Source organism: Oncorhynchus mykiss, unplaced genomic scaffold (assembly GCF_057628025.1).
Source record: "Oncorhynchus mykiss isolate SJ-2025 unplaced genomic scaffold, ASM5762802v1 scaffold101, whole genome shotgun sequence".
Taxonomy (NCBI): domain Eukaryota; kingdom Metazoa; phylum Chordata; class Actinopteri; order Salmoniformes; family Salmonidae; genus Oncorhynchus; species Oncorhynchus mykiss.
The window spans coordinates 1,979,635-1,997,723 of record NW_028322100.1 but is presented as its reverse complement, the minus strand read 5'-3'; the positions used below and the strand labels follow the sequence as shown (position 1 = coordinate 1,997,723).

Below are 18,089 nucleotides of genomic sequence, written 5' to 3'. Positions count from 1 at the left end.
ATGGAGTATTCTGTGTAGATTGATGTCTAAACCTGTTTTCGCTTTGTGATTATGGAGTAGTCTGTGTAGATTGAAGATGAACATGTTTTATTGAATCCAATTTAGAATAAATGTGTAAAAAGTCAAGGGGACTGAATACTTTTCGAAGGCCCCGAATATTTTAAGAGCATCTTTGAGAACTAACAATCACAACAACAACAACAACAAACTTCAGACACTCAGACAGCATAAGCCATGGAAAAAAAATGTGTAGAATTACAGGAAATTCGCTTCATAAGAGAAACATGTTGCTACTGTGGCCCAGAGGAGGGCTGAACATCTTTGGCAGTGTGGACTTCAGAAAATAATTTATAGCCTGGCTAGCCTACTTCTTGTATCGAGCATATTACGTATTTATCAGGAGACTAGCATGGCGCATGGTTGTTTTGTCTTGCTGTGAGGCCAAGTACCCCACTGAGCTGCTAGTGTTGTTGCAGTGGGTTCTCCACCCGGCACAGCCAGAAGAGGACTGGCCACCCCTCATAGCCTGGTTCCTCTCTAGGTTTCTTCCTAGAGTTCTGGCCTTTCTAGAGAGTTCTTCCTAGCCACCGTGCTTCTACACCTGCATTGCTTGCTGTTTGGGGTTTTAGGCTGGGTTTCTGTACAGCACTTTGAGATATCAGCTGATGTAAAAAGGGCTATATAAATACATTTGATTTGATTTGGCTGTTTTGTGTTGTCATTATTCCCCAGTGAGCTGCTAGTGTTGTTGCAGTGGGTTGTGTTGTCATTATTCCCCCAGTGAGCTGCTAGTGTTGTTGCAGTGGGTTGTGTTGTCATTATTCCCCAGTGAGCTGCTAGTGTTGTTGCAGTGGGTTGTGTTGTCGTTATTCCCCCAGTGAGCTGCTAGTGTTGTTGCAGTGGGTTGTGTTGTCATTATTCCCCCAGTGAGCTGCTAGTGTTGTTGCAGTGGGTTGTGTTGTCATTATTCCCCAGTGAGCTGCTAGTGTTGTTGCAGTGGGTTGTGTTGTCATTATTCCCCCCAGTGAGCTGCTAGTGTTGTTGCAGTGGGTTGTGTTGTCGTTATTCCCCAGTGAGCTGCTTGTGTTGTTTTGTGTTGTCATTATCCCCCAGTGAGCTGCTAGTGTTGTTGCAGTGGGTTGTGTTGTCGTTATTCCCCAGTGAGCTGCTAGTGTTGTTTTGTGTTGTCATTATTCCCCAGTGAGCTGCTAGTGTTGTTTTGTGTTGTCATTATCCCCCAGTGAGCTGCTAGTGTTGTTGCAGTGGGTTGTGTTGTCATTATTCCCCAGTGAGCTAGTGTTGTTGCAGTGGGTTGTGTTGTCATTATTCCCCCCAGTGAGCTGCTAGTGTTGTTGCAGTGGGTTGTGTTGTCGTTATTCCCCAGTGAGCTGCTTGTGTTGTTTTGTGTTGTCATTATTCCCCAGTGAGCTGCTAGTGTTGTTTTGTGTTGTCATTATTCCCCAGTGAGCTGCTAGTGTTGTTGCAGTGGGTTGTGTTGTCATTATTCCCCCAGTGAGCTGCTAGTGTTGTTTTGTGTTGTCATTATTCCCCCAGTGAGCTGCTAGTGTTGTTTTGTGTTCTCATTATTCCCCAGTGAGCTCCTAGTGTTGTTGTAGTGGGTTGTGTTGTCATTATTCCCCCAGTGAGCTGCTAGTGTTGTTGCAGTGGGTTGTGTTGTCATTATTCCCCCAGTGAGCTGCTAGTGTTGTTGCAGTGGGTTGTGTTGTCGTTATTCCCCCAGTGAGCTGCTAGTGTTGTTGCAGTGGGTTGTGTTGTCATTATTCCCCCAGTGAGCTGCTAGTGTTGTTGCAGTGGGTTGTGTTGTCATTATTCCCCAGTGAGCTGCTAGTGTTGTTGCAGTGGGTTGTGTTGTCATTATTCCCCCAGTGAGCTGCTAGTGTTGTTGCAGTGGGTTGTGTTGTCATTATTCCCCCAGTGAGCTGCTAGTGTTGTTGCAGTGGGTTGTGTTGTCATTATTCCCCCAGTGAGCTGCTAGTGTTGTTTTGTGTTGTCATTATTCCCCCAGTGAGCTGCTAGTGTTGTTGCAGTGGGTTGTGTTGTCATTATTCCCCCAGTGAGCTGCTAGTGTTGTTGCAGTGGGTTGTGTTGTCATTATTCCCCCAGTGAGCTGCTAGTGTTGTTTTGTGTTGTCATTATTCCCCAGTGAGCTGCTAGTGTTGTTTTGTGTTGTCATTATTCCCCCCAGTGAGCTGCTAGTGTTGTTTTGTGTTGTCATTATTCCCCCAGTGAGCTGCTAGTGTTGTTGCAGTGGGTTGTGTTGTCATTATTCCCCCCAGTGAGCTGCTAGTGTTGTTGCAGTGGGTTGTGTTGTCATTATTCCCCCCAGTGAGCTGCTAGTGTTGTTGCAGTGGGTTGTGTTGTCATTATTCCCCCCAGTGAGCTGCTAGTGTTGTTGCAGTGGGTTGTGTTGTCGTTATTCCCCCAGTGAGCTCCTAGTGTTGTTGCAGTGGGTTGTGTTGTCATTATTCCCCCCAGTGAGCTGCTAGTGTTGTTGCAGTGGGTTGTGTTGTCATTATTCCCCCAGTGAGCTGCTAGTGTTGTTGCAGTGGGTGCTACAGTAGAGGATGACGTGTGCCTGATAGGGTTCGGTCCTATACTGAGAGGGGGATGTTCACGAGGCCCCACTCTTTATAATATGATTGAAAAACTCACTGCTACGTCAGACTGGTCATCAATGATATTGATCATGGTTTTTGGTTTTGTGACGTAGATCTAACCCGTGTTATAGTGTGTCTTAAGTTCAGGTTTGTTTATCATTATTTTATTACATATGCAAAAAACGGCCAACATAGAAGTGTTACGCACTCATGACCTTTTTGTTCTTGTTGTTGTTGTCTCTCTCTCAGCCGACATAATCTCAACGGTTGAGTTTAACTATTCTGGAGAACTACTAGCGACGGGAGACAAAGGAGGTCGTGTCGTCATTTTCCAACGGGAACAAGAGGTCAGTTAACTATCAAACAGACATAAATCAATAGGGAGGGGGGGGGGAAACAACAACGTTTAAGACTAAAACGCACCTTGAAAACAACATTAGTCGGATTCACCTTTTTAATGTAGCATAATGTACAACATCGTATTTTTGTAATATTTTTAAGTGCATTATTGTTGTGAAATATAGTTGTACTGATAATGAGCTGGGGGTTTATTTCTTTCAGAGTAAAAACCGTCCTCATTCCAGAGGCGAATACAACGTGTACAGCACTTTCCAGAGCCATGAACCCGAGTTTGACTATTTAAAAAGCTTAGAAATCGAGGAGAAAATCAACAAAATAAGATGGTTACCTCAACAAAACGCTGCGCACTCTCTGCTCTCAACAAACGGTAAGTCGCCGAGCTCTCCTTCATGTTTTTCTGATTCCGTTCGGTCAAGGTGATGACGACTCTTCAGCACCACAGACGGTTCCACTGAATATTGAACTGTAAAGGTCGCTTATTAACCTCTGTCGTGGAAATGTCCTGTATTACCAAATCCACGAGAGAGCAAACCACCACACAAGTCAGAGTTATATCATAAAGTCCATCTTTTAATTATATGAGCTTCACCATAAGCCCGGTGACTCTCAGATCAATTCAGTGTCTATAAATGAATTCTCTGAGAGTGCTTACAAAACAATTCTTAGTATCATTTATAGCCCAGACACACCCATCTGAACTCACATGACAAATAACAGATCTTAGGAACATTGCACAAAGACAGCCAGCATTAGCTATAAATTATTGTTCAGTTTACTCTCTTAGACGAGGTTCTACTTCTCGTTCTTGGTACAACATAGTACCAAAACATTACCTCATCCAATGGCATATATCAATTGTCAAACCTAGATACTCCCATATTAAATACACCCCCTCCTGGACAAGCTCACCGAGACAGTGAGCCTCTTAGGTTATATACTAGATCACGATAAGGGCAACCTCAGAGGGGACATGTAATAGTGAGCCTCTTAGGTTATATACTAGATCAAGATAAGGGCAACCCCAGAGTGGACATGTAATAGTGAGCCTCTTAGGTCATACACTAGATCAAGAGATAAGGGCAACCTCAGAGAGGCCATACAACAGTTCCAGACCCATTCACATAAGAATACAAGCCTGACCTCTCCACTCTCTGGGGCCCAAGTAACTTTTCCCCCACATAAGCATTATTATGTAAATCTTATTTAACTAACTCATTCTGATTCTGCTACCACACTCCTTCCTCTGAAGTCTTTTTACAGACGGAAGGCCAAGGTGACTGTAAACCTGTGCTATAACACTGACATGGCCTTTTTCACAACCCAGACAAAACCATCAAGCTGTGGAAAATCAGCCAACGGGACAAAAGAGCAGAAGGCTACAACTTGAAAGACGAGGATGGAAGACTGAGAGATCCTTTCAGAATCACGTCGTTACGGGTATGTCTCCTCTCGTTCATCACCGTTTACCTGATATAGTTTTGAATGATCCTGTTCAGGGAAATATTATAAAAAATAATAATTTTACCCTCTTTTCTCCCCAATTTCGTGGTATCCAATTGTTAGTAGTTACTATCTTGTCTCATCGCTACAACTCCAGTAGGGCTCGGGAGAGACGAAGGTCGAAAGGCATGTGTCCTCCGATACACAACCCAACCAAGCCGCACTGCTTCTTAACACAGCGCCATCCAACCCGGAAGCCAGCCGCACCAATGTGTCGGAGGAAACACCGTGCCTCTAGCGACCTGGTCAGCGTGCACTGCAGCGTGCACTGCACCCGGCGCGCCACAGGAGTCACTAGTGCGCGATGAGACAAGGATATCCCTACCGGCCAAACCCGGACAACGCTGGGCCAATTGTGCGTCGCCCCATGGAGCCTGGGCTCGAAACCAGAGTCTATGCCTTAGACCACTGCACCACCCGGGGAGGCCCTCCGTTCAGGGACATTTTTAACATTTTTAAAAACACAACGAACAACGTAAAGTATTTGGAGTGAAAATGTGAGGGCTAAAATACACGGCACCGAGTGACGGTCTGATATGAACCTGCCGTTCGTTCTCCGTCCGTTTAGACGCAGTGCGTTTTAGTAACCGCTCGCCGTTAGCCGTTCTGACTGCTGACATTTTCACAAGTTTGGACACGTAGAATCAGTTCGCACTCGGTTCGCAAATTACATCCGGCACTCTGTTCAGAGGTGCCAAGTCCTCTTGGCCGGCAAACGCTACCCGTGTGTCCCTGCCTTTTTAAACAGTGATTATGTCATCCCTTCTGATCCATCTCGCATGTGATTGATTACCTGATATGTGATTGATTACCTGATATATGATTGATTACCTGATATGTGATTGATTACCTGATATGTGATTGATTACCTGATATATGATTGACATATTATTGATATTATTTGTTAGTAAAAAAAACAAAAACATTTAAAAGTATATAATATACTGTTCCTTCAGAAAGCCTCCACCCCCCCCGCCCGCCGTGTCTCCTTCCACCCCCCCCGCCCGCCGTGTCTCCTTCCACCCCCCCCGCCCGCCGTGTCTCCTTCCACATCCCCCCTCCGTGTCTCCTTCCACCCCCCCCGCCCGCCGTGTCTCCTTCCACCCCCCCCGCCCGCCGTGTCTCCTTCCACATCCCCCCTCCGTGTCTCCTTCCACCCCCCCCGCCCGCCGTGTCTCCTTCCACCCCCCCCGCCCGCCGTGTCTCCTTCCACATCCCCCCTCCGTGTCTCCTTCCACCCCCCCCGCCCGCCGTGTCTCCTTCCACCCCCCCCGCCCGCCGTGTCTCCTTCCACATCCCCCCTCCGTGACTCCTTCCACACCCCCCCTCCGTGACTCCTTCCACACCCCCCCTCCGTGACTCCTTCCACACCCCCCCTCCGTGACTCCTTCCACAGCCCTCCTCCGTGACTCCTTCCACAGCCCTCCTCCGTGACTCCTTCCACACCCCCCCTCCGTGACTCCTTCCACACCCCCCCTCCGTGACTCCTTCCACACCCCCCCTCCGTGACTCCTTCCACAGCCCTCCTCCGTGACTCCTTCCACACCCCCCCTCCGTGACTCCTTCCACAGCCCTCCTCCGTGACTCCTTCCACAGCCCTCCTCCGTGACTCCTTCCACACCCCCCCTCCGTGACTCCTTCCACCACCCCGCCTTGCCACAGCCCCACTCCGTGACTCCTTCCACCACCCCGCCTTGCCACAGCCCCCCCCCGTGACTCCTTCCACCACCCCGCCTTGCCACAGCCCCCCTCCGTGACTCCTTCCACCACCCCGCCTTGCCACAGCCCCCCTCCGTGACTCCTTCCACCACCCCGCCTTGCCACAGCCCCCCTCCGTGACTCCTTCCACCACCCCGCCTTGCCACAGCCCCCCTCCGTGACTCCTTCCACCACCCCGCCTTGCCACAGCCCCCCTCCGTGACTCCTTCCACCACCCCGCCTTGCCACAGCCCCCCTCCGTGACTCCTTCCACCACCCCGCCTTGCCACAGCCCCCCTCCGTGACTCCTTCCACCACCCCGCCTTGCCACAGCCCCCCTCCGTGAATCCTTCCACCACCCCGCCTTGCCACACCCCCCCTCCGTGACTCCTTCCACCACCCGCCTTGCCACAGCCCCCCTCCGTGACTCCTTCCACCACCCCGCCTTGCCACAGCCCCCCTCCGTGACTCCTTCCACCACCCCGCCTTGCCACAGCCCCCCTCCGTGACTCCTTCCACCACCCCGCCTTGCCACAGCCCCCCTCCGTGACTCCTTCCACCACCCCGCCTTGCCACAGACCCCCTCCGTGACTCCTTCCACCACCCCGCCTTGCCACAGCCCCCCTCCGTGACTCCTTCCACCACCCCGCCTTGCCACAGCCCCCCTCCGTGACTCCTTCCACCACCCCGCCTTGCCACAGACCCCCTCCGTGACTCCTTCCACCACCCCGCCTTGCCACAGCCCCCCTCCGTGACTCCTTCCACCACCCCGCCTTGCCACAGCCCCCCTCCGTGAATCCTTCCACCACCCCGCCTTGCCACAGCCCCCCTCCGTGACTCCTTCCACCACCCCGCCTTGCCACAGCCCCCCTCCGTGACTCCTTCCACCACCCCGCCTTGCCACAGCCCCCCTCCGTGACTCCTTCCACCACCCCGCCTTGCCACAGCCCCCCTCCGTGACTCCTTCCACCACCCCGCCTTGCCACAGCCCCCCTCCGTGACTCCTTCCACCACCCCGCCTTGCCACAGCCCCCCTCCGTGACTCCTTCCACCACCCCGCCTTGCCACACCCCCCCTCCGTGACTCCTTCCACCACCCGCCTTGCCACAGCCCCCCTCCGTGACTCCTTCCACCACCCCGCCTTGCCACAGCCCCCCTCCGTGACTCCTTCCACCACCCCGCCTTGCCACAGCCCCCCTCCGTGACTCCTTCCACCACCCCGCCTTGCCACAGCCCCCCTCCGTGACTCCTTCCACCACCCCGCCTTGCCACAGCCCCCCTCCGTGACTCCTTCCACCACCCCGCCTTGCCACAGCCCCCCTCCGTGACTCCTTCCACCACCCCGCCTTGCCACAGCCCCCCTCCGTGAATCCTTCCACCACCCCGCCTTGCCACAGCCCCCCTCCGTGACTCCTTCCACCACCCCGCCTTGCCACAGCCCCCCTCCGTGACTCCTTCCACCACCCCGCCTTGCCACAGCCCCCCTCCGTGACTCCTTCCACCACCCCGCCTTGCCACAGCCCCCCTCCGTGACTCCTTCCACCACCCCGCCTTGCCACAGCCCCCCTCCGTGACTCCTTCCACCACCCCGCCTTGCCCGAACCCAAAACAGACCGAACTGTAATCCCTTTATTTATCTTTTAAATACATATTTTAATAATTCTCCTCTGCTGCTAAATTGTTGACGCCCCCAAAAATATGGAACATTACATCATATTTCTGCCCACTTTGAAGAGGCTAGAGCTGTCCACATGTACATTTCCTCTGCCGACACGACTAGTAACGAACAGCAAATCAGACAACGCCATAGTAACACGGGAAACTGCTGAGCGTGAAAAACCCAGCAGCGTTGCAGTTCCAGACTCAAACCGGTGCGCCTGGCGCCTACGGCCGTAGCTCGTTCAGAGGCACTTAAATATTTTGTCTTCACCCTCTGAATGGCACACATACACCATTATTTAGTTTTTTCACCTTTATTTGACCAGGTAGGCTAGTTGAGAACACCTTTATTTAACCAGGTAGGCTAGTTGAGAACACCTTTATTTAACCAGATAGGCTAGTTGAGAACACCTTTATTTAACCAGGTAGGCTAGTTGAGAACACCTTTATTTAACCAGGTAGTCTAGTTGAGAACGCCTTTATTTAACCAGGTAGGCTAGTTGAGAACACCTTTATTTAACCAGGTAGGCTAGTTGAGAACACCTTTATTTAACCAGGTAGGCTAGTTGAGAACACCTTTATTTAACCAGGTAGGCTAGTTGAGAACACCTTTATTTAACCAGATAGGCTAGTTGAGAACACCTTTATTTAACCAGGTAGGCTAGTTGAGAACACCTTTATTTAACCAGATAGGCTAGTTGAGAACACCTGTATTTAACCAGGTAGGCTAGTTGAGAACACCTTTATTTAACCAGGTAGGCTAGTTGAGAACACCTTTATTTAACCAGATAGGCTAGTTGAGAACACCTTTATTTAACCAGGTAGGCTAGTTGAGAACACCTTTATTTAACCAGGTAGGCTAGTTTAGAACAAGTTCTCATTTACAATTGCGACCTGGCCAAGATAAAGCAAAGCAGTTCGACACATACAACAACACAGAGTTACACATGGAGTAAAACAAACATACAGTCAATAATACAGTAGAAACAAGTCTATATACGATGTGAGCAAATGAGGTAAGATAAGGGAGGTAAAGGCAAAAAAAGGCCATGGTGGCAAAGTAAATACAATATAGCGAGTAAAACACTGGAATGGTAGATTTGACAGATGAGTGTGCAAAGTAGAAATACTGGGGTGCAAAGGAGCAAAAGAAATACAGTAGGGGAAGAGGTAGTTGTTTGGGCTATTTATAGATGGGCTATATACAGGTGCAGTGATCTGTGATCACAATCAATGTCTCAATGGTCTCAAGGCTTAAAAATCCTTCTTTAACCCCGTCCCCTCCTCTTCATCTACACTGATTGAAGGGGATTTAACAAGTGACATCAATAAGGAATCATGGCTTTCACCTGGATTCACCTGGTCAGTCTGTGTCATGGAAAGAGCAGGCGTTCTTAATGTTTTGTCCACTCAGTGTCCGTCTGCTACAGAGGGAAAGGAGAGAGCATGAGAAAATAATGTTGGATATAAAAGTTCTGAAAACATGTTTATTATTATTATATATATTATTATTATATTAATATATTATTATTATAAACATTATATATTTATATATTCTATTATTTTTCTATTTAAAATAGAAGATGGAGAACCAGCTATAGGATGAAAAAACATAATTTTTGGCGCATGAACAACCAACTAGCACCCGCTAACGTTAACCAGCAAAAAACTATAAAGAGTGTATATATATATATATATATTTTGAGTCAAGTATCATTATAATATTGCGATATGTAACCAACCCCCCCCCCCCCCCCCCCACTTCACTACTACAGGTATTTTTGTCATCTTCAGAAAAGGAGCGAACTGCAGGGTTTTTAAACGTGGTACATCTTCATAATAAAAGGCTTCTTTGTTGTAGGTGCCTGTGCTGCTGCCCATGGACCGGATGGTGGAGGCTAGTCCGAGGAGGATATTCGCTAACGCACACACATATCACATCAATTCCATCTCTGTAAACAGTGATCATGAAACGTACCTTTCGGCTGATGATCTCAGGGTTAACCTCTGGCACTTAGAAATCACTGATAGAAGTTTTAGTATCCTTTTTTAATCACAAAAAATACACATGTATTTCATTTAAATGGGAAGATTTGTGTGTGTGTTTACCTGTGTGTGTGTGTCTACCTGTGTGTGTGTGTCTACCTGTGTGTGTGTCTACCTGTGTGTGTGTTTACCTGTGTGTGTGTGTGTCTACCTGTGTGTGTGTGTCTACCTGTGTGTGTCTACCTGTGTGTGTGTGTGTCTACCTGTGTGTGTGTGTCTACCTGTGTGTGTGTGGTGTGTCTACCTGTGTGTGGTGTGTCTGCCTGTGTGTGGTGTGTCTGCCTGTGTGTGTGTGTCTACCTGTGTGTGTGTGGTGTGTCTACCTGTGTGTGTGTGGTGTGTCTACCTGTGTGTGTGTGTGTGTGTGTGTGTGTATACCTGTGTGTGTGTGTATACCTGTGTGTGTGTGTCTACCTGTGTGTGTGTGTCTTCCTGTGAGTGTGTCTACCTGTGTGTGTGTGTGACTACCTGTGAGTGTGACTACCTGTGAGTGTGTCTACCTGTGTGTGTGTGTGTGTGTGTGTGTGTGTGTGTGTACCTGTGTCTACCTGTGAGTGTGTGTCTACCTGTGTGTGTGTGTGACTACCTGTGTCTACCTGTGTGTGTGTGTGACTACCTGTGTCTACCTGTGAGTGTGTCCACCTGTGAGTGTGTGTCCACCTGTGAGTGTGTGTCTACCTGTGAGTGAGTGCGTGTCTACCTGTGAGTGAGTGCGTGTCTACCTGTGAGTGAGTGCGTGTCTACCTGTGTGTGTGTGTCTACCTGTGTGTACCTGTGAGTGTGTCTACCTGTTTGTGTCTATGCCCTTGCCATGTCTTGGTGTTGATCCTTGATCGTGCCCCTCCCCTCCCCCAGACATTGTAGATATAAAGCCTGCCAATATGGAGGAGCTGACAGAAGTCATCACAGCTGCAGAGTGCCATCCACACCAGTGTAATGTATTTGTGTACAGTAGCAGTAAGGGGACCATCCGCCTCTGTGACATGCGAGCTGCTGCCCTCTGTGATAGGCAAAGCAAATGTAAGTCAATAATATCGTTGGGGGTAAAACTTTACAGAAATGTTATTGTTTTAGATAGAATAATATATGTTGTTGCTAGCAAATCCTGCGAATCTTGTTATCAACTCGAAATAAGAGAACGGAGTTGAGCGTTCCTCAAACTAAGTCCAATGTGTTTTCACAAACAAACAGTTTTTACAATAGTTTCCCTCTGATGTCAGAAGGTTATATATATTTTTATTTTTTTAACCTTTATTTAATTAGGCAAGTCTAGGAACAGGGGGTTAACTGGTCTAGGAACAGGTCTAGGAACAGGGGGTTAACTGGTCTAGGAACAGGTCTAGGAACAGGGGGTTAACTGGTCTAGGAACAGGTCTAGGAACAGGTCTAGGAACAGGGGGTTAACTGGTCTAGGAACAGGTCTAGGAACAGGGGGTTAACTGGTCTAGGAACAGGTCTAGGAACAGGTCTAGGAACAGGGGGTTAACTGGTCTAGGAACAGGTCTAGGAACAGGGGGTTAACTGGTCTAGGAACAGGTCTAGGAACAGGGGGTTAACTGGTCTAGGAACAGGTCTAGGAACAGGTCTAGGAACAGGGGGTTAACTGGTCTAGGAACAGGGGGTTAACTGGTCTAGGAACAGGTCTAGGAACAGGTCTAGGAACAGGGGGTTAACTGGTCTAGGAACAGGTCTAGGAACAGGTCTAGGAACAGGGGGTTAACTGGTCTAGGAACAGTGGGTTAACTGGTCTAGGAACAGGGGGTTAACTGGTCTAGGAACAGGGGGTTAACTGGTCTAGGAACAGTGGGTTAACTGGTCTAGGAACAGGGGGTTAACTGGTCTAGGAACAGGGGGTTAACTGGTCTAGGTACAGGGGGTTAACTGGTCTAGGAACAGTGGGTTAACTGGTCTAGGAACAGTGGGTTAACTGGTCTAGGAACAGTGGGTTAACTGGTCTAGGAACAGTGGGTTAACTGGTCTAGGAACAGTGGGTTAACTGGTGTAGGAACAGTGGGTTAACTGGTCTAGGAACAGTGGGTTAACTGGTCTAGGAACAGTGGGTTAACTGGTCTAGGAACAGTGGGTTAACTGGTGTAGGAACAGTGGGTTAACTGGTGTAGGAACAGTGGGGTAACTGGTCTAGGAACAGTGGGGAAACTGGTCTAGGAACAGTGGGTTAACTGGTCTAGGAACAGTGGGTTAACTGGTCTAGGAACAGTGGGTTAACTGGTCTAGGAACAGTGGGTTAACTGGTCTAGGAACAGTGGGTTAACTGGTCTAGGAACAGTGGGTTAACTGGTCTAGGAACAGTGGGTTAACTGGTCTAGGAACAGTGGGTTAACTGGTCTAGGAACAGTGGGTTAACTGGTCTAGGAACAGTGGGTTAACTGGTCTAGGAACAGTGGGTTAACTGGTGTAGGAACAGTGGGTTAACTGGTGTAGGAACAGTGGGTTAACTGGTGTAGGAACAGTGGGTTAACTGGTGTAGGAACAGTGGGTTAACTGGTCTAGGAACAGTGGGTTAACTGGTGTAGGAACAGTGGGTTAACTGGTCTAGGAACAGTGGGTTAACTGGTCTAGGAACAGTGGGTTAACTGGTGTAGGAACAGTGGGTTAACTGGTCTAGGAACAGTGGGTTAACTGGTCTAGGAACAGTGGGTTAACTGGTGTAGGAACAGTGGGTTAACTGGTGTAGGAACAGTGGGTTAACTGGTCTAGGAACAGTGGGTTAACTGGTGTAGGAACAGTGGGTTAACTGGTGACCAGTGGGTTAACTGGTCTAGGAACAGTGAGTTAACTGGTGTAGGAACAGTGGGTTAACTGGTCTAGGAACAGTGGGTTAACAGGTCTAGGAACAGTGGGTTAACTGGTCTAGGAACAGTGGGTTAACTGGTCTAGGAACAGTGGGTTAACTGGTCTAGGAACAGTGGGTTAACTGGTGTAGGAACAGTGGGTTAACTGGTGTAGGAACAGTGGGTTAACTGGTCTAGGAACAGTGGGTTAACTGGTCTAGGAACAGGGGGTTAACTGGTCTAGGAACAGGGGGTTAACTGGTCTATGAACAGTGGGTTAACTGGTCTATGAACAGTGGGTTAACTGGCCTAGGAACAGTGGGTTAACTGGTCTAGGAACAGTGGGTTAACTGGCCTAGGAACAGTGGGTTAACTGGTCTAGGAACAGTGGGTTAACTGGTCTAGGAACAGTGGGTTAACTGGCCTAGGAACAGTGGGTTAACTGGTCTAGGAACAGTGGGTTAAACTGCCTGTTCAAGGGCAGAACGACAGATTTGTACCTTGTCAGCTCGGGGTGTTTGAACTTGCAACCTTCCGGTTACTAGTCCAACGCTTTAACCACTAGGCTACCCTGCCGTAACATACAGAATGATGTAATCCGTGTAGTACCCTCTCAGCTCTTTAGAGTAGCGGGACAACGGTCAGAGAATATAGGCTTTGTTTTCAGGCTGATAGAGAGCTTTCATTGTTTATTAAATGCAGCTATAATGTGTTGTAAGACTCTTCATGAACATGAATGATTCCTCTTGATTAATTTATCATGTAATGATTCTTCAGTTGAATGACAGTTAAGCTCATACATGGTTATAACAAGTTATAAAGCTATATACCTGCAGGCTTTAGGTAAAGTGTAACCTCCTGTCTGTCTTCTAGGAGCTAGATGCAGGCTTGTTTTTGATACTAACGTTGTCCTGTGTGCCTCAGTTGGTAGATCATGGTTCTTGCAATGCCAGGATTGACTCTTTAATCACCAGGGTCACACATACAATAACATGTCTGCATGCATGACTTTAAGTCACTTGAGATAAAAGCATCTGCTAACTGGCCAAGACGTTGCTGTTTTGATGAACTGATTTGGAAAGGTTTGTGTTTATTTGTTTCTCAGTCTTCGAGGAGCCAGAGGACCCTAGCAGCCGGTCCTTCTTCTCCGAGATCATCTCCTCAATATCGGATGTGAAGTTCAGTCACAGCGGCCGTTATATGATGACCAGAGACTACCTGTCAGTCAAGGTGTGGGATCTGAACATGGAAAACCGGCCTGTGGAGACCTATCAGGTACTGACTGGAACTTTACCTGTAGAGACTTACCAGGTACTGACTTTAACTTTACCTGTAGAGACTTACCAGGTACTGACTTTACCGGTAGAGACCTGCCTGTAGAGACCTACCAGGTACTGACTTTACCTGTAGAGACCTGCCTGTAGAGACCTACCAGGTACTGACTTTAACTTTACCTGTCGAGACCTGCCTGTAGAGACCTACCAGGTACTGACTGGAACTTTACCTGTAGAGACTTACCAGGTACTGACTTTAACTTTACCTGTAGAGACTTACCAGGTACTGACTGGAACTTTACCTGTAGAGACCTATCAGGTACTGACTAGAACTTTACCTGTTGAGACTTACCAGGTACTGACTGGAACTTTACCTGTAGAGACCTACCAGGTACTGACTGGACCTTTACCCGTAGAGACCTACCAGGTACTGACTGGAACTTTACCTGTAGAGACTTACCAGGTACTGACTTTAACTTTACCTGTAGAGACTTACCAGGTACTGACTGGAACTTTACCTGTAGAGACTTACCAGGTACTGACTTTAACTTTACCTGTAGATACCTGCCTGTAGAGACCTACCAGGTACTGACTAGAACTTTACCTGTAGAGACTTACCAGGTACTGACTGGAACTTTACCTGTAGAGACTTACCAGGTACTGACTGGAACTTTACCCGTAGAGACCTACCAGGTACTGACTGGAACTTTACCTGTAGAGACCTACCTGTCGAGACCTGCCATATTCCTCTGGCTATAGAGCACTGTGTTGTGTAGTAGTATGTTTTTATCACATTTTGAATGAATTGCAGTGGTATGAAAACAGACAGAAACAATATGTATAGTGAACAAAGATATAAACCCAACATGCAACAATTTCAACACTTTTACAGTTCATTTAAGGAAATCAGTCAATTGAAATAAATCCAATGGTCTCTGATCTATAGATTTCACATGACTGGGCAGGGGCGCAGCCATGGATGGGCCTGGGAGGGCATAGGCCCACCCACTGGGGGGCCAGGTCCAGCTAGTCAGAATGACTTTTTTCCTCACAGGGGCTTTATTACAGACAAAAATACTCCTCAGTTTCATCAGCTGTCTGGGTAGCTGGTCTCAGACGATTCCACAGGTGAAGAAGCCGGATGTTGAGATCCTGGGTTGGCATGGTTACATGTGGCCTGCTGTTGTGAGGCCGGTTGGACGTACTGCCAAATTCTCTAAACCGATGTTGGAACATTCGATTCTCTGACAACAGCTCTAGTGTACATACCTGCAGTCAGCATGCCAATTGCACGCTTCCTCAAAACTTGAGATATCTGTGGCATTGTGTTGGATGACAAAACTGCACATTTTAGTGGCCTTTTATTGTCCGCAGCACAAGGTTCACCTGTGTAATGATCATGTTTAATCAACATCTTCCTATATACCACACCTGTCAGGTGGATAGATTATCTTGACTAAGGACAAATGCTCACTAACGGGGATGTTAGTGCACAACATTTGAGAAAAATAAGCTTTTGGTGGAACATTTTAAGGAACATTTCTAGGATATTTTATTTCAGTTCGTAAAACATGGGACCAACACTTTACATGTTGCATTTTATATTTTTGTTCAGTGTATATATGTTATTTAGTTAAATCTTTAAAATTCTTGTCTCAGGAATGAAAGACAAATTCTTCCTAAAGGCCAAATAAATGAACTGATCGAAACTGTTTTAAATGTGTTTTATATTTTGTATAGGTGCACGAGTACCTCCGTAGCAAGCTCTGCTCGCTGTATGAAAACGACTGCATCTTCGACAAGTTCGAGTGCTGCTGGAACGGTGCTGACAGGTACCGCAAACCAACCGACACGGAACTTTAGAATCAGTTTGAAAGTTATGTTCGTTCTCATAAATGGACCTACAACACGCAAATAACAAACACCTGCCTTACAAAAGCCCAGGATCACCTGACACCATTCATTCCTATGTGAAGACTCAACGGCACATTGAAGATAAAATAGTCGGTTAAGATGGCGTCTCATGGAGACGTGACATGGCGCCGTTTGGGCTACTCCAGGAAGTGATGTTGCAGGCTAGCTGAGTGTTGCCTCCTCATTGAGTAACTCAAGTTTAAGGCTGACCAGGGTACTGCAGGCTGCCATTAGCAACTAAAATATCCTTCACTTCTGTGTGTGATTTTTTTAAATAATCGGTTCAAGGACATACATCTGTTGTGTTAGAAGCGATTATTAATACCATGATTGTCATCTAAACATTTTATTTACACTAAGATTGATCACAAAGATTGATGTTTTTCCATTGATTATAATGTGTTCTGTTTTCTGAGAACAATGCCTGCAGTACCGCAGTCGGCTTTGTATTTCCGTGGTTTCAATGAGAAGGGGCAGTCGTTTTCCCCTGATTACAATTCAGACCTGCAATTGACTTCCAAGCAAAGACGACTCTACAACATTACCCTTCTAGAACCATGATGACATTACAACATTACCCTTCTAGAACCATGATGACGTTACAACATTACCCTTCTAGAACCATGATGACTACAACATTACCCTTCTAGAACCAAGATGACATTACAACATTACCCTTCTAGAACCATGATGACATTACAACATTACCCTTCTAGAACCATGATGACATTACAACATTACCCTTCTAGAACCATGATGACATTACAACATTACTCTTCTAGAACCATGATGACGTTACAACATTACCATTCTAGAACCATGATGACGCTACAACATTACCCTTCTAGAACCATGATGACATTACAACATTACTCTTCTAGAACCATGATGACGCTACAACATTACTCTTCTAGAACCATGATGACATTACAACATTACTCTTCTAGAACCATGATGACATTACAACATTACTCTTCTAGAACCATGATGACGCTACAACATTACTCTTCTAGAACCATGATGACATTACAACATAACTCTTCTAGAACCATGACAACGTTAAAACATTACCCTTCTAGAACAATGATGATGTTATAACATTACCCTTTTAGAACCACGATGACATTACATTACTCTTCTAGAACCATGATGTTACATTACTCTTCTAGTACCATGATGACGTTACATTACTCTTCTAGAACCATGATGACATTATAACATTACCCTTCTAGAACCACGATGACGTTACAACATCACTCTTCTAGAACCACGATGACGTTACAACATTACCCTTCTAGAACCACGATGACGTTACAACATTACCCTTCTAGAACCACGATGACGTTACAACATTACCCTTCTAAACCACGATGACGTTACAACATTACCCTTCTAAACCATTGTGGTGTTACAACATTACCCTTCTAGAACCCTGATGTTACAACATTACCCTTCTAGAACCACGATGACGTTACAACATTACCCACCTAGAACCATGATGACGTTACAACATTACCCTTCTAGAACCATGACGACGTTACAACATTACTCTTCTAGAACCATGATGACGTTACAACATTACCCTTCTAGAACCACAATGACATTACAACATTATCCTTCTAGAACCACAATGACGTTACAACATTACTCTTCTAGAACCATGATGCCGTTACAACATTACCCTTCTAGAACCCCGATGACGTTATAACATTACCCATCTAGAACCATGATGATGTTACAACATTACCCTTCTAGAACCATGATGGCGTTACAACATTACCCTTCTAGAACCACGATGACGTTACAACATTACCCATCTAGAACCACAATGACGTTACATCATTACCCTTCTAGAACCCCGATGACGTTACACCATTACCCTTCTAGAACCATGGTGGCGTTACATTACCCTTCTAGAACCATGATGGCGTTACAACATTACCCTTCTAGAACCACGATGACGTTACAACATTACCCTTCTAGAACCACGATGACGTTACAACATTACTCTTACCCCTTTGATGGGTTGCTTTACACTAGATATATAAATGCAAATGTAAATGATTTATCTAGTATTTTTGTCCAGCAGCGAATTTCTATTTAATAATAGGTCTTATAATAGTACATGGTATTTATATTGCGCTTTTAAAGGACCCAAAATCACTTTGCAACTGTAGACATTTTTGGGATGTGCAAATTCACCTTGTTTTGCTGTTCCTCCTCCCCAG

At 46.9% G+C, this 18,089-nt stretch overlaps 1 protein-coding gene across 2 annotated transcripts in view; it reads left to right on the top strand.

Annotated features, from left to right (window-relative positions):
- Positions 1-18,089, top strand: part of LOC149970061 (serine/threonine-protein phosphatase 2A 55 kDa regulatory subunit B delta isoform) — a 28,883-nt gene that overhangs the window by 9,473 nt on the left and 1,321 nt on the right. For both annotated transcript variants that reach the window (XM_090228814.1, XM_090228813.1), the window contains exons 3-9: positions 2,868-2,965; positions 3,180-3,345; positions 4,303-4,415; positions 9,697-9,874; positions 10,737-10,901; positions 13,779-13,948; positions 15,688-15,779. In XM_090228814.1, the coding sequence (XP_090084940.1) occupies positions 2,868-2,965; positions 3,180-3,345; positions 4,303-4,415; positions 9,697-9,874; positions 10,737-10,901; positions 13,779-13,948; positions 15,688-15,779 (982 nt within the window). The remainder of the gene's footprint in view (positions 1-2,867; positions 2,966-3,179; positions 3,346-4,302; positions 4,416-9,696; positions 9,875-10,736; positions 10,902-13,778; positions 13,949-15,687; positions 15,780-18,089) is intronic.